Here is a 26,122-nt window from a genome sequence, read left to right on the forward strand (position 1 = left end):
TTTTAGTGTATGCTTAAAAAGTTACATCGTAACGAAAGAAATGACATGGCTGTAAAAAGATGTGAGAAATCCGATACGGAAATGAAATAAAAACAATGTAATAATATAGTGAAGAAAATATTTGTACATAGTGAATTAAAAAATTTATGCATTTGCTCTCAAGTCCTTTTCAATATCGTCTATTTTTGAATCAATGTTTTCAATGGTGATACCGATTAGGTTCCTATATTTATCTAATTTTGTCGATGAATTGACTTTGCTCCTTGCTTCGCTTATTCTTAGTGTTGTCATCCTCCTTTTGAATTGTAAAAGCGTCAATTCAGTGGCCAGCTTCAACATCTCATTTTTATCGCATGAATCTTGTACATCATTAGATAATTCGGTTCCCGCTTTGGCATTATTAGGAGATGATGAACCTGACTTGGAAGTTGGAGTTGGCTCTTCATTTTTTTCTAGGTGTGATCTTGAATTGTGATCTATGTCAACCTTTGATTCTTCATCCTGAACAATCGTTGCCAATTTTAATGCTTGAGACTTTTCCAGGCTTTGAATGAAATTTTCCCTCCCGGAGTTTAACTTTGAGGACGTTTCTTCAATCCTTGATTGTAAATCTGATACTGAATTTATGGAACTTTTGTTCGATACAGAATCAAAAGCATCCTCTATTTGATGTGATATTTTGAGTAATCTTTTATTAGTATTAGAAATGGATGACTCTGTTTCGATTGTTTCGTGGTCCAGATTTTTGATTTCTTCTCCCATTAGCCTTTGCATTGTATAGATTTTTGCATTCAGTTTATCGATTTGTCGTGAAAGCGGTTTGGAATACTTTCTTAACGGCGAAATCTGTATTGGTAATAATGTAGAGGGTGATTCTAACAATGGAATAGTGGTTTTTGCACCATTCAAGGGATCTATTTTCTTTTCAATTTGATCCTCCTGATTCTTCCCGTTTTCTTCATCATTTGATGCTGACTGTGAGACTCTTCTATACAGAATGGGAGAGTTTTCAAGAATTTTGGACGGTGTAGACTTGATAACCGACGAGGTGACAAAAGAATTGATGTTGGATAAGTCGTCTATTATAGTGTTCATGTTGGTAGAATTTGGCTGGTTGGAATGTAGATATTGGCTTTCACTTACCTCCGGATCCGGCTTAGTTAAGGTATCATCTGGAGCAGAATCTTCTATATCATGATGTTGAGTTTTTATGATTTTCGGAATCTTGACGTTATTTTGTCGTTGCGGCAGCTCTCTTGAATGCGAATGCGGTTGTTGTCGCTGTTGCTGTTGCTGTTGCTGATAGTGGCTCTTTTGAGGAAGATTTTGAAGCCTTTTTTGATTTATTGCATCCTCATTATCGTTGGTCCCGTTGGCAGTAGAATTAAATTTATTCATTATCGATGCAGGCGACTCGTTATCTAAGTTCAAAATATCCGTTGATGCGCCAAGGTACACTAATCTATTATAAACTTCGAAGTTCAAATTCAAAGCAGATAGATGCAATGGAGTGTTTCCTATATTATCTTGATAATTTAAGCAGATCTTTAGCAGATTGTAATCTTGCTGACCAAGGCTCAATATTATTGAATCCATGTAGGACTTTATTATCATTGGATTTTTGGATTTATTCACGCTCAGTTCAATCAAGTAATGAAATGGCAATCTTCCATTTGCATCAGGAGTTATAAGACAGATCTTCAAGATGGTTATTATTTCATCAAAAGCATTCTCTTTATAACAGTTATTATAGAAGATCGATTTTGTGATGCAATTAAAACCCAGCTTATTACATTGTAATGCATTAGCATTCAAGGTAATCAGCATTTTAATTAGAGGAATATTTGCCATAGCCGTAGCCCAATGTAGTGGAGTGTGGCCTTGATCGTCAATTTCGAAATTTATGTTGAAATTTCTGGGCGTCGGATACAGTGTAGCCAACAAGGCTTGATCAACATCGGAAGATCTTTCTGATGATAATATCGTCAATATTGTTTGCTTGTATTCTTGATCCGTCATTTTATTTTCCAATTTAGTTTGGGATGAAATGTTTCCTGCACTGAAGGGCGTCATAGATCGCGAAGACATATTCATACCGTTGTCATTTTCGTTTGATGAAAAGACTTCAATGGAGGAGCCATTGGAAACTGCGGTGTTATTATTGTTGCCATTATTGTCACCGTACTCGTTATGATGGTCATTCGGATTCTGAAATGATTGCCAAAGTAAGGGTTGTTTCATTAACTTGAAGTGTCTTTGTATTCTTTCTTGTTGGTTGTAAAATTGTTGTTCATTAGATTGATTGAGTTTCTTTCTTTTTTTTTTACTATTACCATTTGTATTGGAGTCCATCATGGGATGGTTGAAATTATTTGTCATATACTCATTATGCTGTTGTTGACTTTGCATAGGACCATCCGGTACTATTATCAAGTTACTATTACTACTATTACTGTTACTGATATCATTATCAATGTTACTGCTATAATTATTCCTGCCATTGCCAGTACTATTGTTCTGAATAATATTTTTGTTTTGCAAATTTGTGGGAATGGGGAAAAACTGTAAAGGCTTTTGAGTAGCGGAATAACTGTTACTGAAAGAGTTTTCGTGCCCGGTTTTTTGTTGATGAATTATCGTAGATTGACTGCTGTTGTTATTTGTGATATTATTTATTAAATTGTGTCTTGTATCATTGTTGAGATTCATCAAGGCATTGCTATCGTTATTGTTCATTATACTTATTGATGAATTTGCTTGAAACTGTTGAGGGGTTTGGAAAACAAGGTTTTGTAAAGGACTTGGATTCGGTTGGTTTATCGCGGCATTTTTCTTACCCTTTTTGTTTGCAGTTGATGTTGATGTTGATGTGTTATTATTCTTTTTCCTCGGAGTTTTATTATAGCTCGATGGCGACGTTATCTTAGTTCCTGGCGAAGTCTTCCTTAATATACTATTTTTGCTTCTCTTGGGAGGAGGATTGCTTGGATCAAATTTGAAAGTTAAAATAGAATTCACCACAGGGTCAATTATTTCATATTTGTTGACCAAAAACTTTGCCGAATTTAATGGAATCCAAGTACCTTGAAATCTACCATACCCACCTTGAACTTTTTCATGCTGCATATCATTTGACTCTTTTTCTAATATTTTAGTTCTTTTTGTCTTTGAAAATTGAGCAATTTTGAATACTTGCGTAATGTTGATCCAATCGTCTTTAGTTCTTCTCATTACTATTTTAGTTTCAAACCCTCGTATATAGCATTCGTAAACATCAGTTTCTGAGTACGTAGCAATTTCAATTACCGGATGATTAGAGTGAGGAGCCAAAAGGACAGATTTCGATATTGGAGTTATGTTCTGGTGATTGGAATTATCTTTTTGGCTTGATACCAAAGCATCAAAGGGCATATTTCTCGAATAAATCAACCTTTTGGAGCTGTGTAAATGGGTCAGATACGAAATCAAAAGAAAGGAAAAAAAATTTAAATGAAGTGCAATGTTTGCTAACAGTATATCAAATATTAGAGCAGTATACCTTCTTTCGAATGGAGAATGGAGAAAAAATTGTCGAAAAGGCGACGAACACTGCTAGGTAGAACTCTGCTGCAACAATAAATAGTAGTGAAAAAAACTGGAGGTTTTTTTTCCTTGCTCCAAAAAAAAAAAGTTTCAGCAAATTGCACACAGTGTATATTAATCAATGATTTTGATGTGTTGGGGCAATGCTGGAAAAGATAACAATATCTGAAATATCTCTTGTGCGCTTTTCACATTGACGTGCTTCTATTTCCTTGTTCCTCTTTTTTTTTTTTCTTGGTTAACTGTTATCTCCCGAAAGGGAAACAAGCAGGCGGGGAGCTGAGAATAATGACTTTACGCGACGTGGCAGTGACGCGTCAGTCGATGAGCGGGTAACAACGCAGATATAGTTTTAGCCGCCGAGGATATTCATACCCAAAAGGAAGGCATAAAGTACATCTGCGATCTGAAGTATCAAATGCGAGGTTAGGTAGTGAATCTTGTCTTGCATCGTTGCCTTTTTCATCAGTAGCTAACCAAACACTTAGCATGGTGAGGTTAGTAATCTTGCCTCACCGCAGTCTCAGCTTCTTCTTACACCAAAGTGGAAATTGTTTGAGCTCCGTAGCACACTAAATCGTGAAGTACTACCATCTTCTTCATCTTATATAACTGCCAATTTTCGAGTGCTAATTCTACAGGCTCATTGTACCGTTCTTTGTGTTACAACAATAATCAACCATCATCCATTGATGACAAATATAAGTTGAAATTTCACACTCATGCAAAATGTTCACTAACTCAGAATTCGGACTGCCTGTTAGCTAGGAAGTTTTGAATATGACTTTGGTGCATATTAAGGATGCTGCACTTTTCCCGCGCAGGTAAAGACGGCAAATGAAAAAAAAAAAACCTCGAGGAACAACATATTGAATATCAAACATTAAAACTGAAAAATTGAAAAATTGCTACAAAGACTACTCCAAATAGACTGAACTCACCTATTATGACTGGATACCCTGAGTTAGCCGCTTTTGATTTGGATTACACCGTCTGGCCCTGTTATTGTGACACTCATTTACACGGTCCCTTCAAGCCACTGAAAAGCAAAAATGGCGAAGTTCTCACAATCATATGTCAAGATGGTTACGAACTTACAATTTACAGAGATATCCCACGTATATTGAGGGATTTGAAGGACAATGGAGTCAAACTGATGACCGCGTCAAGAACGTGGGCTCCTGAAATTGCGCAGGAAATACTGAAAATATTCAAAGTTGAGTACAATGGTTCCTTAATTCCGTTGGCCAATTTATTTGACGAATTTCAATGGGGGGAAAGAAGTAAGATCGGTCACTTGAAGGACGGTTTGAAAAATCTTTATAACATCAGTGATTTGAAATCGAAAAGAATCTGTTTATTTGATGATGAAAACAGGAACAGAGAAGTGGAAAAATACGGTGTCAAATTTGTTTACGTAAAAGATCCAGAAAATGGACCGGCCTGGAAACTTTATCAAGACTATTTGGATGGGACGCTTTAAAGATAACGAGACATCCAATTCACTTCACGGGGCCTCTTCAGCTGCTGAAGAGGCAAGACCACTTGCCTTGATGAAAGAAAGAGTGCACTTTGTCATTGTTAATTTACATACATACACATTATTGTCCAGTAAAATTTTGTGACAATTGTTGGGATTCCATTTTTGGTAAGGTTAATAATAATATTATGTATATAGAATATACTAGAAGTTCTCCTCCTGGATTTAGGAATCCACGAAAGGGAATCGACAATTTTACATAATCTCATTTTTATTTCTTCCTTCATTTTATACGTCTTTATTCATTGATCCTATTACATTATTGTTGGAACAAGTAGGTTCATCATTATTCACATAACTAGTCCTTGTTTCAGGATGAAGAATGTTGAAATGACGTTTTATTGATGGGTGCACTTGGAGTCAAAGATCCATTAATTGAACATCAACTTGGAATTTATATATAAATGATATGAGTCGTTACATTGAACTTATAGTAAATTCCCTAGGTTATTGTTATGTTGAACATACTTAATATGTCCAATCGGCGTGTGTTTTATATACCTCTCTTATATAAGTATAAGAAAGATTTCTGCTTTTATTCTTAATTAATACTACTAATTATCAACAATTATCAATTCTTGCACTTCAGCTTCCACTAAATTTGATGACTGTTCTGAATCATATTTCACTGGTCTGATAATATTCGTCATCTTCTTAACACCGTATATGATAGTCTTCTAGTTACGTGATAGAATGTATTAATCAGCTGTACTAGTAATTGATGGATAGTTGATAATTGTTACAACACAATTTGCTGGAACAAAAGTTGCTCGCCTTGAGGTCAACAGAATTGCGACATTACTCCTGTATGTAGTAAATTAATATGAAAAATACACCAAGAAACAAGCCTTGTTGGCGCAATCGGTAGCGCGTATGACTCTTAATCATAAGGTTAGGGGTTCGAGCCCCCTACAGGGCTTTCTTTTTTGATTCTTCTCTTGGTGAGAAGAGGCCGTAAACCTAAATCACTTTGCCTGCACTGGCAGCATTTTTAGAGAAATTAAAAATTTAATAACCATAATTACAGGGAATTTGCTATAAGTTCAATGCAACGAACGACTCATATCCTTTATATAGTTGATGTTCAATTAATGGATCTTTGATTTCAGCTATCCCGCTTTCCGAACAGCTCGTTTAGCATCCCTTCATCCAATTAAAGATACGACATCTGTGTAACACATACGAAGTATACTTTAGAATACAATCTGAATACTTCAGATAATAATGTTCTTGACTAGTTATGTGAATAATGATGAACCTACTTGTTCCAGCAATTCATATAAGACGGATACCATGAAAAGTCATACTTACGCTATTATTATGTCGTATGGGGCTTTCAGTTACGCCAGCGTGTTCGATCCATTGTGCTAAATCAATCGCTGTGAAACATCATTTTTTATCAGGAAATCTGATAATCGCTGATACTTGAACAAAAATATTTTGTTGGAGACAGGAATTACCATGATTTTTTTGGCTGTTTTTCTGAACTGACTTATTAAATTGTGATCTGAACAGCCACTGTTGTATACGTGTTTGAAAGATGATGTTCATAACCAATGCAAAAAAAATTCAGCTGTCACCAAACGAGTGTAAGTGTGAATGTTGAGATAATTGTTGATTTCCTTTCTGTTGATTCCTAAAAAGCCAGAAGAGAATTTCTAGTGTGTTCTATTTTCAGCAAATTATCACGAGATTCACACTCGTAGTTTTCATATTTTTCCTTCATATAGTATGAGGAATATTTGCTTTTTGTTGGGACAAGTGACTACGAATATACACTTATTCATATAAATTGGAGTAGGTGATGACAGACATTCTTATGACGATACCAACTATACTGGAGTAGGTAAATTCTAATAATAGAATCTACCGCAATGAGAAGATAAAGATCTATTAATTGAGCAGAAGTTAGTATATAAGAAGATGAGTTATAACCAAAACCTTATCATCAATACTCCAAATTATGTCTGAACCATTGTGTTTGATATAACCAATCAGCGTGTGTTTTATATGCCTATCTTATATGAATTAAGAAGGAACGACTTATGCTCAATTATCAAAACTCACTAAATCACTAATTATCAACGAAAATAGATTGTCAAAATTTGCAATCAAATTCTACAATTCAACAGAATTCAACAGGTCAGCATTGTTACCTATCGATATTTTAGTTGTTTTGTGTTGAGCCTTATTAGCCTTAACTGCATGGTTCTTATCAGTAGCTACCTGTTCTGTTGTATTACGAGCTCGAGTAATACCAGAATAATTTAGCAATTTTGTTGATGGCAGGGAAGCAACTTGTTGCTAAACTGGTTGTCGATATAATTCACGGCATTTTCCAATATATAAGATCTAATCTATACTGAAAGGGTGGAAGCGCATAATCTCGGATCTAACTAATTGTTCAGGTATTTATACGTTCGAGATAGTATATCCAAACGATCTTGTCGTTTGCTTAACGTATTCGTTCTTATGTGTTTATAGTGTATCTGTTGGAACAATAATCAACTATCCATCAATTACTAGTACAGCTGATTAATACATTCAATCACGTAGCTAGAAGATTATCATATACGGTGTTAAGAAGATGACAAAAATTATTAGACCAGTGAAATAAGATTCAGAACAGTCATCAAATTTAGTGGAAGCTGAAGTGCAAGAATTGATAATGTAATAGGATCAATGAATAAAGACGTATAAAATGAAGAAAGAAATAAGAATAAGATTATGTAAAAGTGTTGATTCCCTTTCGTGAATTCCTAAATCCATGAGGAGAACTTCTAGTATATCCTATATACATAATATTATTAATTGTTGATAATTAGTAGTATTAATTAAGAATAAAAGCAGAAATCTTTCTTATACTTATATAAGAGAGGTATATAAAACACACGCCGATTGGACATATTAAGTATGTTCAACATAAGAATAAACTAGGGAATTTACTATAAGTTCAATGTAACGACACATATCATTTATATGTACATTCCAAGTTGATGTTCAATTAATGGATCTTTGATTCAGTTAAGCTCACTTTCCGAACAGCTCGTTTAGCATTGCTTCATTCTACTAAAGATACGAAATCTGTGTAACATATAAGAAGTACACTTTAGAATACAGCCTGAATACTTCAGATAGTAACGATGACTAGTTATGTGAATAATGATGAACCTACTTGTTCCAACATTAATCTTACCAAAAATGGAATCCCAACAAATGTCACAAGATTTTTATGGTCAATAGTATCTGCTTCAGGTGTGTTTCATGGATGTTTCCGTCGCGTTCATTATGACGTATTGTCGTCAGGTTGAGGTACACCATTTCTTGAGGTACAGCATGTTCATTGATAATTCGCCATCTTAGTATAGTGGTTAGTACACATCGTTGTGGCCGATGAAACCCTGGTTCGATTCTAGGAGATGGCATTTTTTTATATATCATCATTTACTTCCTGAGATGACGTGTTAATGTACGTGATAATTGATCTTGGTTTTATATTCATGAATTAAACCTTCAGTATTCAGAGCAAAGAATGTTGAGAACCTTGCAATTAATATAATGAAAGACAGCTTTAATATGATGAGATAAAATAATAATATAGTAATTTAACATAGTTTAATATAAAAAAAGTAATAAAAAATAATAATACTAATAATAATACTAGTAATGATAATAGTAATAAAAGAAAATAAAGAAAAATTGCATTTCGTTAATAATAATAATGTAAAGCTTTCAATTTTCCACTAATTCGAATTCTCCACATCTTATTATTATCTCCTTTTTTTTTATTTTTATTTTTTTATGTTTCTTATGCTTTTCGCAGATTGTTGAACCAGAGGGAATTATTTGTGTGTATGACAAGTGATGTTTGGATCTTTCTTTCTTTCTTTCTTTCTTTGTTTCTTTCCTTGCATTTTTCTTTCTTTCTTATACTTCAACTTAACGGATTGTTTAAAGGCTCTCTATTTTTATATTCCTCGTATTCTTCTTCTACTACTCTCTTGTTAAGTATTCCTTTTTAGATTTTAGATTAGAACGTGAAATCTATTTATTTTTTCTTTCTCCCCCCAGCTTGCCTAGGTAAACTTTTTTGAGCGGGTTTTAAAATTTGGAAAGAACATAATAAACTTTCGTCAACGCTCATCATTGCACCGGCATTATCAAATTCACCACAATAATTTGGGGCACTGAAAAGTGTCACTAATTGTCTTTTACTAAAGAATTCGTAACCATCTTCCACAACTTGGTGGGCTCTGCAAATCAACTCCATGTCTTGTTTCTGTAAAAATCTGTTCACTACATCAGGACCAAAAGTGAAGGAAACACCTCTATCATTTTCACTCCAACCTACGATATCTTTATCTGGATCTGACCACAATAAGTCACATAACAAACCAACATCGGGAATATCCGTTGGTCTCATCACCCTTCTGATTTGTTCCATACTGTTCAAATCTGGTGAAAGGCCACCATGCATACAGAAGATCTTCTCGTCAATAATTGCAGCAATTGGTAGACAATTGAAACAATCTGTGAAAGTTTTCCATAGTTTGATATTATAACGTCTCTTACATTCATCATAGAACCCGTAAATTCTATTAATGGAGGCACATTCATGATTTCCTCTTAAAATGAAAAAGTTTTCTGGATACTTGATCTTGTAGGCTAATAACAGGCAAATAGTTTCTAAAGATTGTTTACCACGGTCAACATAATCACCTAAAAATAGATAATTAGACTCTGGTGGAAATCCACCATACTCGAAAAGACGCAGCAAATCATAATATTGTCCATGAATGTCACCACATATCTAAAAAAAAAAAAATTTGAAAAAAAAGTTAGTAAGAAAATTCTTCGGTAATTCAAGCCCATTCCATTGGCTTTTAGGCAATAATCACTGATATCAATCGCTCTCTGTTTCCCCTCAATGCCTCTTGCAGATCCACATCTTTCGGCTTTGTCCGCCCTATTCTCTCTCGGGCTCAAAAAATATTCATTCTCTTCATAACGAAAAAATCTCTTCTTTTTTTAGTGTGAGCAAGGGGGATTTTTTTAATTATGGGAGGCGCCGGCCGGATGATGATACAAAATATAAGGAAATCTTGGTAGAGAAACGCCTAATAGGCTAAAAGATGAAACACAAAAGACGCTGAGTATCTCAGCCATCTCGACGCATGAGTAGAATAATATTGATAGAGCTTGATAATTTTTTCAATTCAACGGCGATGATTGTCAAAACGTCTTGGAACCGCTACGGGGGCAGAAGACATAAAAACTTGAGTTCCTACATATTCCGTCTCCCGGTTGGTAAATTCAACACTAACATACTTTGATTGGGGCTTCTAACTCTAGTAAAATCGGTTGTTTTATGAATATAGACCTGGCTTTTGAACATAAGTATCTGATTTCATTTTCTTCTAGATCAACTTGTTGACCTGGTTTAGATCCTCTTACTTCCAATAATCTATCGATGATATTATCAACGTCAACTGGTTGTGAGTCCATTTCTTTAATCTAAGTGTATATTGTAGTAGTCTGCTTTTCCTCTCCCCAGTTACTCGTTCGTTCACCTCTTGCTTTTTTTTCAGTTGTGGTGTTAACTTGTGTTACGTTGTTTTTTTCTTCTTCTTTTCTACTTTGGATTTTTTTTTTCCCTCTCTTGTTCCTTGAAACGAACGCTAAAAGAAAAAACAGCAAGTGTTAGAAAAAAAAATGGGGGAAGAGCGAATAAACAATGGTTGTCATCTATATAAGGGGTAATATGATCACTTTTTTCAGCTCTCATCCTAACGTAACATAGTGGAGTGCTGCTGTTTGTTGTAAAAATAATAAAAATGGAGACGGGTACTGCATGTGCGATTTTTTCTTCTGGAGGAAACGAAGGTCAGTAAATAGTAAAATATTACTACTTGCCGTCCCTCAATGAAATGTGCCAACAAACAATTAACTGTAAGCATACTGTTAAATGTTTACAGTAACACGTCTTCTTTAGGGCGTTATATACCTTGATTGGTCAATTGGCAACAAAGGGCTCAGGTATTCCATTTTCAGCTTTCACCTTGCCCTAATATAGAGGGAGGCAGATGGAAGAAAAGTATAAAACACCCACCGGTCTTTTGACAAAGTTCATGTAGTTTTAAATGCTGAAAACAAGTATGAAATGCTTTCCATTAATTTAATCACTAGAACCTCGTTGGAACAATAATCAACTATCTTCCATTGCTTACTAATAAAAGAGATTGTGAAGCGCATTCATTCTTAATCAATGAATGACATAGTGTAAAACGAAGAACAAAGTTCGTGATAATATGGAAAGTTGTTGATTCGTTTCCTGCGGCTTCGTAACTCCCAACGAGAACTTCTAGTATATCCTATACACCTAATATTACTACCTATATCAAACAATGGGATTCCAACGATTCTCACAAGGTTCACACTTAGTTCAGGGTACTCAAAAAGTTCTATGCTTTCTTGCTTCCCCACATATAGATCGGTAACCGCGAATTTGTTATTTGACTGTCATTGAACAATGCGACTAGCCTGACATATAAGAAACAACTTTGAGTTCTCTGATGCCCTCTTGGACCAGCGGTAAAAATAGGCATTTTTTCACACCTTAGCAGATTTGACCAAAAGAGTTTGGGTAAGTGTTGTGGGTGTAAAAAGACGCACAGAATAAATTAGCCGGCTACGCTTTCCGGCGTTCGAAACTCACCGGCAGTTAAACTTGTAGGTAATTTACTGTGATGAATAACATTAGCGTGAACAATCTCTGACACAAAATCGAAAGATTTTAGGATTAGAAAAACTTATGTTGCCTTCCTTCTGAAAATTACTTTTTAATACTGCTTCTTATAGAAGTGTCATCGCATAACGGCACAGGTCGTAAATTGTACCCTTGGTTATTATCCATAACTCTTTTGATTTGCCCTTTTTTCAATTGTTCATACCATGCCGGCTTACAAAATCCGAAATTAGTTGCTGAAAAATATTACCGCTTTAATGAGTGGGCAATAGGTCTCTTCTTACTCTTGCGTTGCTCTTGAAGCCAACGCCTTGGGGACTCACAGGGCAAACACAGTAAAGCACTTCGATAGTACTCGGAAAACATACACTAAATCGAAAGAAAGCAGCACTGCATTTTCTAGCCGCACAGCATTACTCAGTTTGTTGCTAGATCATTTAAATTGAGCTTAGATAATAAAAGATCAGTTTGGCAGCAAAGGGTCATAAATACAGGCTAAAGTCTCAGTCAGGCAGCGCCACCATATTTCAAGTATCTTATTATTACCTTTTGTTTTTTTGTTAACGTCGCTAGTATCGCTCTAGCTTTTTTTTCCGGTTATGCTCATCGTTGCCTAAGTGTATTTTAGTCATTTCCAGTTCTTTCACTACTAGAAAAAAAAACTATCGCAAATTATTATAAACACGCACAACCACGAAATTAAGATTATGACTGTATTACAACCACCGTCCAGTGTTTGTTATCCGCTGAACCTCCCTATCGTGCCTAATCCGAACTTAGATGAAGCAACAGGAAAAAAGCTCACGCTGGAATGCAGAACCGGTGCCGCGATAGAGTTAGCCCGTTCAGGTGTGTATGTTCATGGGGGTCTCACATTACCTCTAAACTTGAGCACTATAAACTCATTACAATTACAAAAGGAGCTAATATTATATTTTGGAAAACAGAAAAGTAGAAATGCAGATTTCAAAACTTTGGCTGATTGGATAAGTCCTGAGATATTCTTCCTTGATTTAATTTCTAGAACATGGCAAAGAATGATTACCACAGTGGATACTTCTGAAGATGACACGAATAACAACCTACACTTCAAAGAAAGACTGTTCCATTCTATGTGCTTTACAGAATCAAACATTTATATTTTTGGTGGGCTAATAGTTTCACCTCATAATGGCTATGAGCTGATAGCAACAAATGATTTATGGAAGCTAGATCTTAGAACCAAGTGTTGGTCTTTAGTAAGTGAAAATCCTCAAATAACAAGACGGTTCAATCATAGCATGCACATTCTAAATGAAAATAACGAAAAGGAAGATACAAAACTAATTATAGTGGGCGGGTTAGATAATATGGATATTCCCGTAAAAAAAATTGATATATTTGACCTACATACAAGCTCCTGGGAATCGGAATCAAAATCGGAAAATAAAAGGGATTTGAAACGGTCGTTAAAGATTTTAGTCAATATTGATGGAGTGCCAATTTCTCTATCCCATGACTCAAACTTTTCGGTTTTAATTGAAAACAATGAGGCCGAAATTCCCACATTGGCGTTATATTATCCTCAAAACGAAGCTAGTACATCTAGAAGGAGAACCAGCAATGACAACTTCTCCAACTATGCTCATAGTTTTGACGAGCATACGAAACCACCAAAGTATCGCCAGCACCATCATAGTGACCTCAAATATCTAGAAAGCGATGACACAGATGATAATACAGTCAGAACGCTTATGTCGCCAATCGTGATTTTGCCGCTGCTTACAAACTCGCAGGGTGCTAGAATGACGTCAAATCCTACTCAAAACAACAAAGAGAATTCTATCCTGCAAGCGCCATTTCACTTGCAATATCCCTCGGGTGATTACTTTAATTATAATATTGTCGTGATAGGGTTTTATCCAGACCCTCAACCTTCCAATCTGCATTGCTTCATTTATAACATTGCTAGCGGTAAATGGACTAGAGTGAGTATAATCTGCACTGAATGTACTGCGAACATGCATAGATTTTGGAAACTTTTGATCTGGAAATCTCATCATCAGGCTTTGTTGCTTGGGACCAAATCTAATGATTTTTGTTCACCTAGTGTCCAAAAATTTGATCATATTTTAGTATTTTCTTTACCAATGTTAAATGGCTACAACAAATTAATGAATGTAAAGCACAGTCCCACTAGTATTAATGTCGCAAACAGTCATAATTCAAAGTTGAATTTAAGTCTTTATGACCACCTCCCGTACCCTAACTCACCTATAATCGAACAGACAAGCCCATACCCCATAAATAAAGGGCATTTTTCCGTAGATGACTCGGGGCTCCCGGATGTGACTTCAAGCACGACCTCACAGTTTGAAAATTACTCTCGATATATCACCGTTCCATTGGAAATGGAGTCAACCAGTTCTATATTTCCGCCATATGCTATGGTTTTAGGTAAAGACGCCTTAGAGATATTTGGTAAAACGTTATCTGATTTTGAATTTATTACTGCTGACGGAGATTCAATCGGCGTTCCAGTATACTTGCTAAGGAAAAGGTGGGGGAGATATTTTGACTCACTTTTATCAAATGGTTATGCAAACACATCGTTTAATTATGAATTCAATGGAGATTCCTCCAATATTATCAGCTTTTCACCTCATACCACATCAAAGGCTGCCAAGTGCTGTAACTCAAGCCATTCGTCTAATGGATCGTTAGAGAAATATTTTTCGAAGAGCGGTAATAGTAAATCGAACAGTAATACAAGTCTTAAAAAACAACACAGTGTAGACTTCGCTTTACTGGCGTCATCGCCTAAGGAGCGGACCCTTTCGCATAGTAGAGTATCTCCTTCAGAACCAACATTCTTTACGGACGATGAGGAAAGTAGATCAAACATACGAAAACAAGATGTAATTGCCGATGTCGGCCCCCAAGAAACAGGCACTTCCAGCAGAAGGCCAACATCCACTACTTGCTCTTCTACAGGTATGGTTTTTAGGGTCCCGTTCCAGGACATAAAAAATTCAAAGTTGGGGCTATCTGAACAGTCTGGCCGTTCTACTCGAGCAAGCTCTATTTCACCTCCTCCGTTATATGGAAAGGCAATTCATCATGATAATGATAGCAACTGTACGCTCTCCAATACACGCCTATCATTTCGAGGAGCTTCCACGGTAGGTGCGACCAGAAATAATTCGATAGACGACAACTTTTCGTCCATTCGCCGTGCCTCACATCCTCTTCAATCTCATATTATAGCCAAATCTTCACCTAATAGTATATCAAAAGCTAGTTCAGAGGAACAGGCTTCATCTCGTAGAAAATCATCTGCATTAAGGTTTATAGCTAGTCCACATCAGTCAAGACAGACTTCGTTTACTTCTACCGCTAGCACTGCCTCTGTTGTTAGTTCTACCTCGGGAAGAAGACGAAACTCAAATCAGGTTCCCCATTTAGGAAGCTCTGGAAGCTCACCGGTTTTGCCTATGTTAAATGTTCCATTACCCCCACAGGAAAAGATTCCGTTAGATCCGCTACCACCAGTGCCAAAAGTACCTTCAAGGAGGAGCAGTTCTTTGGCGGATTATGTTCAGTTTGGTAGAGATAGTCCAATCGCATCGAGAAGGTCTTCTCATTCGACCGGAAAATCAAGTTCTTCGGATGTAAGGCGTCTATCTAACCCTTCCTTCCTGGGGAACACTCTGGACTCACAATTACTGAGTAACGCTTGTGGTGATGACATTCCTTATGAAGCAAGTATTCAAGAATATGGTATGAGTAGTGGAAGAGATGAAGGCGATGAAGGCGATGAAGACAATTGCGTTTCGCCTTCTAACATAAGACCCATTTTCTCCACAATAAATGCAATAAATGTAAACGGAAATTTCAAAGAAGGCGAGTTCTTTTCTTCAAAATCATATATTAATAGTGAGAAAGGTAGACGGCTCTCTTATATCTCAAATCCTGAAAGTGTAGAGAGTACTAATTCAAACAATAACGCTATTATTGAACTAGAGCCCTTATTGACGCCAAGGTCATTGTATATGCCTTGGTCTACCGCCTCTGTGAGAGCATTTGCAGAATTCTTTTACACCGCACAAATCAATGGCAAGTGGTTATTAGCACCGGTGACTTTGGACCTACTTATCATGGCCAAAATATATGAGATTCCAATCTTATATGAGCTGATAACGGAGGTTCTATATAAAATAACGAACAAAAAGGAAGAAAGTCTTCTAGTCACTTGCGAAGCGTTGCTGAACTTGTTCCAACAGAAAGTTTCGAGATATTGCAGTGAAAATGAAGGTAAAATAAGGAAAACGCTAGATTCTAGTGAATCATATCAAAATGTCCTGGAGATCAAACGTTCCCTAGCAAACATAGATAACGGATACATTGATCCGTATCTTTTACGGAATACTTCCATGGCGCAATCAATAAACTACACCGACGACAGTAATGCAGACACTGAAACCGATACGCATAACACAAGAGTTTCTAGTTTAGGATCACTGGCCAACAGAGCCGTTCCTACTGTTTTCGCTGGTGGGCCGAGGGACAGCCATAATTCCATTGGTTCAATTGCCTTCCCTAGCTGTTCTGCTGTTCAAGCTTCCAGGCGCTCTGTGTCTTTGTTTAGTCCAGCAGTGAAGAAAAACTCTAGCTTGAGCAGGGAAACAGATCCGTTAGATACATTTGATAGAATCGTTGATGATGTCTCAGATAGTCGATTGGTTAGAGAACAATTGAACTTTCCAAGGAGAAAAAGTGCTCTCATTCAAAAGACCTCTGCAGAATATACAAAACCGAATTTTCAAAGTGATATCGGTGGTAAACCAATTAGAGTTTTCAACGATAAAGAGGAACAAAATGAGCAAGCTTCACTTCAAGTTATGTCAAGCATAGATAAGGGCAAGGTCGAAACATCACAAAAAGGAAACTGCGATGGTGAGGAAAGCTTGGACGCTACTCCTGATCTATTGAGAAGTAGAGAAACGCAAAAAGTTGATAATGCATTCAAATTGAAGTCAAACCTATTTACTTGTGATGATTTTGATAGTGACTCAGGTTCCTCCTTTCACTCTGATTCAGACGATCTTGATTCACAACTGGGTATTTTGCCTTTCAAAAAAATGAACAAAAAACTACAAGAACAAACATCTCAAGAATATGACGATTCTATTGATCCCCTTTATAAAATCGGCTCCAGTACCCCAGGCTCTTCAAGGTTGCATGGATCATTTTCGAAATATATCAGGCCGAGTTCGCAAAGGGAAGACGATCCAGAGTATGTAAATATCTCTAGTTTGGAGAACATGGTATCACCTAATGCACTGCCACCTGTCGATTATGTCATGAAGTCGATATACAGAGCTTCAGTGTTGGTCAATGACAATAATTTAATGATACGCACTAAGGAAGCAATTGAACTATCCAAAATTCTGAAAAGATTGAAAAAGAAGGTATTGCAAGATGTATTACAAATGGACGATGAAGTGAGAGATGCTGGGAAATCAATATATGCACGAGGATCATCTTCCCCTACTTTGAGTAGACAGCATTCTGATATCACAGCACCTTTGAAACAGCAGGCAAATACCAAACCAGTCTTGAAATTGGCACCAAGTTCTCCGATTTCGGAGGCATTTAGAAAATCATCAAGCAAATTCATGCAGCCACCTTCTGCTCAGATTTCACCTAAAACATCGGTTACTGATTTCGCTGCGTCTCAACAACGTAGACAACACATGAATAAAAGATTCAGCACCCAAACGACACATTCTACATCCGCTCTATTCATGAATCCTGCTTTTATGCCCCCTGCAGTAATTTCTGGGCATAGAGAGAGTGAAGGAAATAATGAGGATGTGTTGGCCGCGCCTGACAGAGCAAATAAGAATAATGAGAAAACTACAAACGATGATGATGATAATAGTGGGGCCTCCTTTCCCTTTTTCAGTAAACGAAAGTAAAGTCGAAAAAAAAAAAAAAAAGAACAGGATCATAAGCAGAACAAAGCATAGTGATAAAAACTATCGGATATTTGGTAAAGCAAGACAGGTTTTAGTTACAGATTCTTTTATACATCATATCAACTGGAAATATAAATAAAAAAAATGACCTTGAAGTGTTTTCTAGGATAATGGATTTGCACTGCATGAACTCGATTTCATGAAGGGCAGCTTTTGCTTGGCAAGTGGAATTTGCCTCTAGGTTCCCGGCGCTCATTACGTAGAAACAGATTGAAGTTGAGCTATTTCAAGATTAATCTTTCCTTCCGTGTAGATATTGATTCCTATCAAGAAAATTATGTAAAAACGTTCAAGAGTTTTAAAATACAGCCTCAGTAATGAATAGTCAAAGCACCGCTATAAAGGTGGTGAAAAAGGCCACGGCACAATCCACATCGACCCAGAAAAGCATCTTACACAAACACTTGTGAAAAATGCTCTGGATAACTAGAGTTATTTTTAAACACAGATGTTACACATGAACTATAACCTTTCCTCATCGACTGTAATAGTTGATGAGGACATAGGAGGAAGAAAATATTAAAGCACAGTTAAAAATTCTAAGAAAGTCAAGTTAAATTTTTGAAAATGCAGGAAAGTCTCCCCTTATATAGGTGCGAAAAGAGAAAAGGGAAAACATAGTTTCGGTTGTTCGTAAACGAAGTGTCGTAAAATACGACTCGATAGAACATGAGCGAAACGGGAGGACGAAGTACGAAACTTACTATTCCACTGTGGGCGAAATTCAATTAAAGTAGTATGCGCATAGATATTATTTTTCGAAAAATATATTATATAATCATATTATTAAAATACACAATTATAGAAGACAAAACCTCGTTAAAAAAACATAAAACTCACTTGATTCAGTGAGTTTTTGATTTATAATTTTTTTTTTCTCTTTCAAATTTACAAAGCTTTCTTGGCAGCAGCGACTGGAGAAACTTTGTTATCCCTGTTGAATCTTGGTCTTTGTGGAGGAGCTCTGTTCTTTCTGTCTTCTCTAGATCTAACTCTAACAATTCTGGCGTGAATAGCACAAGAAACGCAGTAGTGCAACTTATTGTAGGTCTTTGGTAAAGCGTATTCAGGGTAAACAGAAGCTTCAGACATATCTCTGACAGCAGCGGCTTCAACAATATTTCTGATAGCCATTCTCTTGATAGCCTTGTCCTTTGGAATGGACTTGGAACAGTTTACACATCTCACCGGTTTGACGTGACCTCTACCCTTCTTGTTTCTACCGTTGGAAGCTCTCTTTTTTGGCATCTAAAATCAACAAAAGGAAATACCGATGCGGTAAACAATTGTAGTTAGTAAAAAAGGACATATTAGAACATGCTGGATAAAAGAAAGATTAGCAAAAACTGATATGAATTGATTTCTCTTCGAAATATTTTTTTGGCCCTTATCACCCCAGCTATCGTTGGCGTGCTATTTCTTGAAGCTGCAAAGTCAATTTTACAGCATTTTTACGTCGCAAACCATTTTTTCACATCCTGAGCGTACTACAATTCGACTCAAAATTTCCACTGCTTTTCTTTGGGCCCTGGTTCTACGGCCAGCGCATTATCTGTAGTTTATCGCTTCTGCTTTGCTTTCCCTTTACACCTTTCATCTCTACAACATACTTTTCTGTTTGATTATAAATATATATCTTTTTTTTCTTTAGCTATAAATCAAGTGATACTCAAAAGGTACAATTTAAGGTAGATAATACTATATAATTGAAAAACCACACAGCAATATTACGATAAACGCCCTAGCGTTATTTCCTGGCACAGAAGTGAATGCCGTCAATACTGTCTGAAATTTCAAGCAACGGCGAGAGTGAGATGAGACATCGCATAGAATATCTAAAAAATACAACGCGAAGATCAAAATTGCGGGACATCTGCAAATGAAAATGAAAAAAACAAACTACTTCTCAAATCACAGAATGTATGGATGTATTTATGTATGTATGGGTGTATGGGAATATTGACAGTCCTCAACATGTGATTTTGAGAAGACACTTCGACGTATCGAAAGGCGCGACCGTCAACTTTAACCCAGTCAGATTACATTACAGAAGATTCATTATCTACACAAAGAGCAGGGGGAAGAGAAAGTCAGTACTCTTGGCGTTCTATTCGTGTAGTAATTCAACCGTAATTGAAGTAATGCAAACATATATAATGTCGCCCCATACGCAATTACAAGTAAGATAAAAGGGAGGTGAGAGTTAAGCATCTTAGCTACTATAATTTCCTTTTTCTTTTTCAATTCTTTTTTTTTAGGTCTGTTATATCCTTGTTCCTATTCGCGGAACGCAAGGAGCAGCAATGTTGCGCTATCAACCACCCAGGGGGTTATTCAAATGACATCCGCAAATGCCTCTGCACATGTGACAGCAAGCCATTTTGCCAGGAACATTTAATCTATAGCATTACTGCTTCATGCAGACGTATCCTCGAACAACTTGTATAGCCGCCCGGCGATAATCGCAATGGCCTAATTGGGTGCTGTTTTCTGACGGTTACCGTAGCGGTGCGACGCTTCGGAAATGAAAGAAAAAAATTCAGCGGATAACTTGCGGAAAGGTGGCTTTTACCGTTCCGAGGGCTTTTGCCTATGTTGTTGTTGCCCGGGGCGGCTACTAGTGAGACCTTTTAAGATATATATAGATAGCAGAATAAGACGAGTCGGAACCAGAGGTGATACGGTAGGCAAGAGGCGATACGATGTTAATCTAGTTCAGGATTTTTGCATTAGCCAGTGAATTTTATACTATCCAGGCATAAGAGGAAGATTATTACACCATAGACAGGCAGCATGTCTCTATACCCTTTACAAAGATTTGAGTCAAATGACACACTTTTCAGTTGCAACTTGAATTCCAAGACTGAGCTGCTTAACGAGAGCCGCAATCATGACAATAAACACTTCACACTTCAGCTCATACCAAATGCTAACGCTAATTCCAAGGAAATCGACAATAATAATATAGAAATTATAAACGATCTAACAGGCAATACCATCATAGACGGTTCGACGGTCACAACGACAGCATCTAATCAGCTAGAAAGAAGGCTTTCGATATCAGATTATCGTACAGAGAACGGTAATTATTACGAGTACGAGTTTTTTGGTAAGTCGGAATTTAACGAGCCATTATTTAATAACAACGTCGTGGAAGATGACGAAGATGACATCAACGGGAATAACAACGACAGTGATATTTTGATGATCAGCGATGATGATTTAGAACTGAATGAGAGATTTTCTTTCCATAAACAACAATCTCTCGACGTATTAAACCGGATTCCTAGTACCAATACCTTAAAAAATCTGGAAATTCATGAGTTTATAATAGATCCTATCGATAATAATGATGGTGATCTTGATGATTCTTTCACTACTGCTCCGCAATCGAAAAAGAAAGTTTTGAACTATTTCAAGCTAAACATATTTGGTAGCAATAGTAACGCTAATAGTGGCATTGGTTCAGAAGTTACTTCGAACGAAGTTTCTTCTTCACAAAAAATGTTCAAGAATAGGTTCTTCAGAAGCAGGAAAAGTACTCTTATTAAGTCGCATTCTCTTGAGCAAGAAAACGAAGTATTAATAAACTCTGCTTTTGATGCCTCTTCGAATGATAGTAACGACGAAAGTGATCATGCCATTATTAATCCATTGAAATTGGTTGGTAATAATAAAGATGTCTCTCTCCAAAATATCAGTAAAACGACGAATCCGTTTAAGCCAAATAGTGATTTTGAAATGACTGAACCAAGTTCAAACTCAAGCGATGAGTCGAAAAAGGATTTATTATCCATCGTATCAAGCTCTTCGTCTCCTTCTTCTCCTTCAGCACCATCACCTTCAATATCATCTTCTTTCTCTTCTCACGGTCTAATAGCGAGGAAGAAGGCAGGCAATACGCAGAAAACACGCGGAAGGAAGCCCTCTTTAATTCCAGACGCTTCCAAGCAATTTGGTTGTGAATTTTGTGATAGAAGATTCAAAAGGCAAGAACACTTAAAAAGGCATGTGAGATCCTTGCACATGTGCGAGAAACCTTTTACTTGTCACATCTGTAATAAGAACTTTAGCAGAAGTGATAATTTGAACCAACACGTTAAAACTCACGTCTCTTTATAGTATACTTGAGAAAGGGAAAATCCAAATTGGAAAAGTATAACGACACCACTAGTAACGATTTTGAAATGAAAAGACACTCCTTGGAGTGGGATGAAGAAACAAAAATAAGTTCTCAAAAACACACGTACACTTCTCTCACGACTCTTAATTAATAATTTAGGATAAAAGTATTATAGATTTATAGATATTATGCTACATCAAAAGATCTACATCATATATTATTCTCAGCTGGTTGATGATATCAAATCCACTATAAAAAATTGTAAATCACACGTCTTCCATCTTCACGAGATACTACATGTATTTTTATACATGTATTGATGCGTATGCTATCAAAATCTTCTAGTATATATGTCTTTCGGTATCTTAGAATCGTTTGTAACCCCCTACCAATACACTTTCACGGCTGTACGCCTCTTCTCTTTTGCTCATTTAGTTCCGCAACTGTCAAAGATCGAGACCTTTCATGGGTCCTTCGTTTAGTAGCGCTGATTTCTGGTCCTTCATCACCCTTGCAGTTAATATTCCTGGTGTGTTCATCATCACTAACATTACTAGGGGTAGTGGTACTGACTTCCTTTCTCCCTCCTACCTTATTTGAGGGTATAGATCTTCTTCTGCCTGCATTAGTGGAACTTAGCGCATCTTTCAATAGCTCTCTCGAATAAAAAGCTGCATTTGAATTTTTGTTCTTTTGGTGACTATTACTACCATTGAATTCGACGATATCTGTCAAATTTGAGGTTTGTGTTGTAGCTTTTTTTTGATCCAGGTGCTTTGGTAATACCAACGGACCAGGGTTGATAATGGGCTGACTGCGGCTCGGATTTTCGTCTTGCATCAGCCCGCCCTTGTGATGTGGAGTTATCGTTGTCTCGCTGTCATAAGCGCTACCATTCGAGTACATTGCATTGTTTGATACACTTTGTGGATTTTCAGATAATTCACCAGGCTTTGAAGAATTGTACCTCCTTCGATGACCTGCAGTACCGACATTTAATATTAGCTCCTCCTCATCCTCTGATGAAGATGAAGAAGATGGTGCAGATAGTGGCTTAGGATTTATTGATTTCCTGACCTTCACGTTACTATATGGTTGCATATCTAGAAATGGTCTTATCTGGTCTCCATTAGGTAGATCTCTTAACAATACACCACTTCCGTCTTCTGAGTCAACACCAAATTCAAAAGGCAACGATTCTGTTTCTGAATAGCCATTGTTATAGTTGTTAGAGCTATTTCTAGATGGGATTCTAGACGGGATTCTAGATGCACATGAGGATGAGGAAGAAGTCAATTCCGAGTCAGATTCGGAGCCAGAACTGGTTACGGAGGATTGACTACTGCTATCTTCATCATCATCTCCGTTAAAATGACTGAAAAAATTGCCTCTACGCACTTCGAATCCTTGCGATTTATCCTTAGACCGTTTCATCCTCTGGTATAAAGATTTTATAGGCGAATTTTTTGGAAGAAGATTATTACTACTGGTGGTACTCTTCCCCGGAGGATCCTTTATAATAGATGCTTTGTTACTATTGTTTCTCACAAATAATTTTTTCGGATGATCAACGTTAACACTTCCAGGGCTTGGCATTTCCAAATCCTTTAGAACTCTCCGTTCATTCAATTGGGTCGTAGAGGTTCTGGAAAGGCTATCTGGTGCTTTAGGTAAATTTTGGTTGCGTGAGTTCATTCGGCTACCTCTTGAAGATGGTCTGCCGGAATTGTATGACATTAAATGAGAAGATGAATCTCTGGCAACACTGTTATGGTTCTTATCATATCGGCCTGTTGCATAAAAGGATGATTTCTGTTGTGGTAAACCTGGACGAATTGGGCTTGGTTGATTGGGCCCCCCGCCAAAGACTGGAGACCGACCAAGTCTTGTTGATGATGGTGCGGATGGAATATTAGGTGGAGATAAAATGGAACCGGCTGCTTCCGGAGAGCTCATTCCCATTTTGGCCATTGCAAAATTATCTATATAGAAACTATCCAACGATGCAAAGGAAGAGTTGATGGGTAAATTAACCACATTGCTGGCCTCGTGTTTATCATCAAACCTATTCAACTCCTGTTCTAATTCTTTTTTTGTTAGATGTCCATAATTTCCATTTTCAAAGTCATTGCCCCTGTCATTATCATTTGCATCACTGTCAATGTTTGAAGATTCATCACTGACGCTTAGTTCCTTAATGTTTGATAACACCGACCCTTCACTCACAATGACATTAGCGTCACCTCTGCTCCTGGCAGTTTCCGTTGGATGAATATAGTGTTTGATTGAAGGATCCGTTGGATCCTTTAACGGAATACTTTTTAGTATAGATTCTTTGATTTTTTTTCCTACACCAGAAACAGCATTTTTTAGTTCATGCTTTGAGATAGAAATAGGCTCGAACTGATCGGTTTGGTTACATTGAAAACGTATTTTCTTTTCGAGAGTGGAAGACAACAATTTTTCATCATCTTCAGGTATATGATCAAAATCCCACGAAACAAAAGAATGATTTTTAATTTCTGGTATAGTCATTCTTTTTTGAGGATTTTTCTCTAGCAATTTTGATAAAAGATCTTTTGCCATTTGATATTCTTCTTCGCAAGATATCTTAGATACATTGTTGGACTGCATTTCTTCGTATGTCGGAAACTTTAAAGGGTCATCGACAATTTTCTCAAAAAGTTTCAGTTCAAAATCAGAGAAAAAAGGTAACATTCCAAAGAGCAAACAGTATAAGGTGACGCCCACAGCCCAGATATCTATCATGAATGAGATGCAGGAGCCACGAAATAGATTATCCTTTGTTAAATTATACTTAGTGAATGCATCCTCACCTAAGCACATTTCTGGGGCAAAAAAGGCGGGCGTTCCCACTGTTTTTGCCAACTCCAACTCGTTCAAAGATTCGCTACTATCCGAACTATTTGTACTGCTAGCAGCTAATGAAACGCCGAAATCCGAAATCTTGACAGTGCCATCTTCTGATATTAATAAGTTGGCAGGTTTGATATCTCGATGAATGATCCCTTGATAATGTAGATATTCCAAACCAAGGACTACGCCTCTCAATATTTCTCGCGTTTCCTGAAAGCTTAGTAAAGATGGGCCCTTGGCGTCTGACTCCAAACAATCTGGTGGACACCACTTGACTTCACCTCTTGAGCAATACTCTAATACTAGGTAGATCTTCCTTGATTTTAAATCATCGAGGACCTCTATCAGTTGTACGACGTGTTTGTGATGGCACTTTTTCATAATAGCAATTTCTCGTTTTATTTTATCATTCTCAGATATTTTACTTGATTTAATAAATGTGAAGAATTTTCTTTGTTTCTTTTCATGCCTATCGACAATTTTAATGGCAACCAATTGTTTACTCAGTATGTCCCTAGCTAATTTTACTTTCCCGTGTTGCCCATGGCCTAATTCTTTGATAATTTCATAAGTATTTAAAATTTTCCTTTTCGATACAGGATCATAGGTTAAAGATATTCGATTGGTCTCCTTGACTTTATTCTTAGAGCTTCCGGTTGAACAAAATGATGACGAAGTGGTTGGGGTCTTCGCTAATGAGCTGCTTATATGCTGTTGATGTTGTGGATGGTTCAATTGTCTCACTCTTTGTCGCTCCAATAGCATATTTAGTGAATCTACCGACGAAGAGGCTATGGATGCACTATCCTCTACGTCTTCAGAAAAACTTGTTAATTTGGTAGCGCTGGTCTTACTCGGGCTTCGGAGGGATGCCTTGTTACTAGTGCCAGTTTTTTTCAATTCTAGTTGTAAGTTTGAAGGTACATCGAGCTCTTCAATGTTATTTTTTCGATTGCTAGTGCCCATGTTTTAACTCCTTATTGATATGCTTTCTTTTGTTTTATCTTATTCTATAATTACAAATTCTTACTGACAAAAACCCAAAATAAAAAAAAAAGGAAACTAATACTGTGTCTTAAACATCAATTTTTTCCAAAAAGTCAGTCTAAATTTATCTTCCACTTGACTTAACCTAATATAATGCAATAAAAGCAATAAAATGTGTTGACTAAGTGCTTTTGAAATGATGAATAAAAAGATAATGAAAGATGATAATCCCTTAAATGAAGAATGTT

At 36.7% G+C, this 26,122-nt stretch overlaps 7 protein-coding genes and 2 non-coding genes across 9 annotated transcripts; 5 read left to right on the forward strand and 4 right to left on the reverse strand.

The window, feature by feature from the left end:
• Positions 1–144: 144 nt before the first annotated feature.
• On the reverse strand, positions 145–3,411 carry SWI4 (SBF complex DNA-binding subunit SWI4; the record flags this gene model as incomplete). The annotated part of the gene is made up of 1 exon (XM_056227521.1): positions 145–3,411. The coding sequence occupies one exon, from the start codon at positions 3,409–3,411 to the stop codon at positions 145–147; it is 3,267 nt and encodes a 1,088-aa protein (XP_056087334.1).
• Positions 3,412–4,528: 1,117 nt separating this feature from the next.
• On the forward strand, positions 4,529–5,065 carry SKDI05G1920 (Mg-dependent acid phosphatase; the record flags this gene model as incomplete). The annotated part of the gene is made up of 1 exon (XM_056227522.1): positions 4,529–5,065. The coding sequence occupies one exon, from the start codon at positions 4,529–4,531 to the stop codon at positions 5,063–5,065; it is 537 nt and encodes a 178-aa protein (XP_056087335.1).
• A 903-nt stretch (positions 5,066–5,968) lies between these two features.
• Positions 5,969–6,041, forward strand: Skdi_5.trna13K. Its single transcript has one exon. It is a non-coding gene; the product is annotated as a tRNA-Lys (tRNA).
• A 2,434-nt stretch (positions 6,042–8,475) lies between these two features.
• Skdi_5.trna14H lies at positions 8,476–8,547 on the forward strand. The gene has a single exon. It is a non-coding gene; the product is annotated as a tRNA-His (tRNA).
• A 623-nt stretch (positions 8,548–9,170) lies between these two features.
• GLC7 (type 1 serine/threonine-protein phosphatase catalytic subunit GLC7) lies at positions 9,171–10,627 on the reverse strand (the record flags this gene model as incomplete). The annotated part of the gene is made up of 2 exons (XM_056227523.1): positions 9,171–9,932; positions 10,451–10,627. 2 exons carry the CDS (start codon positions 10,625–10,627, stop codon positions 9,171–9,173), a joined length of 939 nt encoding a protein of 312 aa, XP_056087336.1.
• Positions 10,628–12,574: 1,947 nt separating this feature from the next.
• On the forward strand, positions 12,575–17,827 carry PMD1 (Pmd1p; the record flags this gene model as incomplete). Its single annotated transcript, XM_056227524.1, has 1 exon — positions 12,575–17,827. The coding sequence occupies one exon, from the start codon at positions 12,575–12,577 to the stop codon at positions 17,825–17,827; it is 5,253 nt and encodes a 1,750-aa protein (XP_056087337.1).
• Positions 17,828–18,775: 948 nt separating this feature from the next.
• Positions 18,776–19,135, reverse strand: RPS26B (40S ribosomal protein eS26; the record flags this gene model as incomplete). The annotated part of the gene is made up of 1 exon (XM_056227525.1): positions 18,776–19,135. The coding sequence occupies one exon, from the start codon at positions 19,133–19,135 to the stop codon at positions 18,776–18,778; it is 360 nt and encodes a 119-aa protein (XP_056087338.1).
• A 1,545-nt stretch (positions 19,136–20,680) lies between these two features.
• COM2 (Com2p) lies at positions 20,681–22,009 on the forward strand (the record flags this gene model as incomplete). Its single annotated transcript, XM_056227527.1, has 1 exon — positions 20,681–22,009. One exon carries the CDS (start codon positions 20,681–20,683, stop codon positions 22,007–22,009), a length of 1,329 nt encoding a protein of 442 aa, XP_056087339.1.
• A 400-nt stretch (positions 22,010–22,409) lies between these two features.
• SAK1 (serine/threonine protein kinase SAK1) lies at positions 22,410–25,853 on the reverse strand (the record flags this gene model as incomplete). The annotated part of the gene is made up of 1 exon (XM_056227528.1): positions 22,410–25,853. The coding sequence occupies one exon, from the start codon at positions 25,851–25,853 to the stop codon at positions 22,410–22,412; it is 3,444 nt and encodes a 1,147-aa protein (XP_056087340.1).
• Between the last annotated feature and the right edge of the window lie 269 nt (positions 25,854–26,122).

This window comes from Saccharomyces kudriavzevii, assembly GCF_947243775.1.
Source record: "Saccharomyces kudriavzevii IFO 1802 strain IFO1802 genome assembly, chromosome: 5".
Lineage (NCBI taxonomy): Eukaryota > Fungi > Ascomycota > Saccharomycetes > Saccharomycetales > Saccharomycetaceae > Saccharomyces > Saccharomyces kudriavzevii.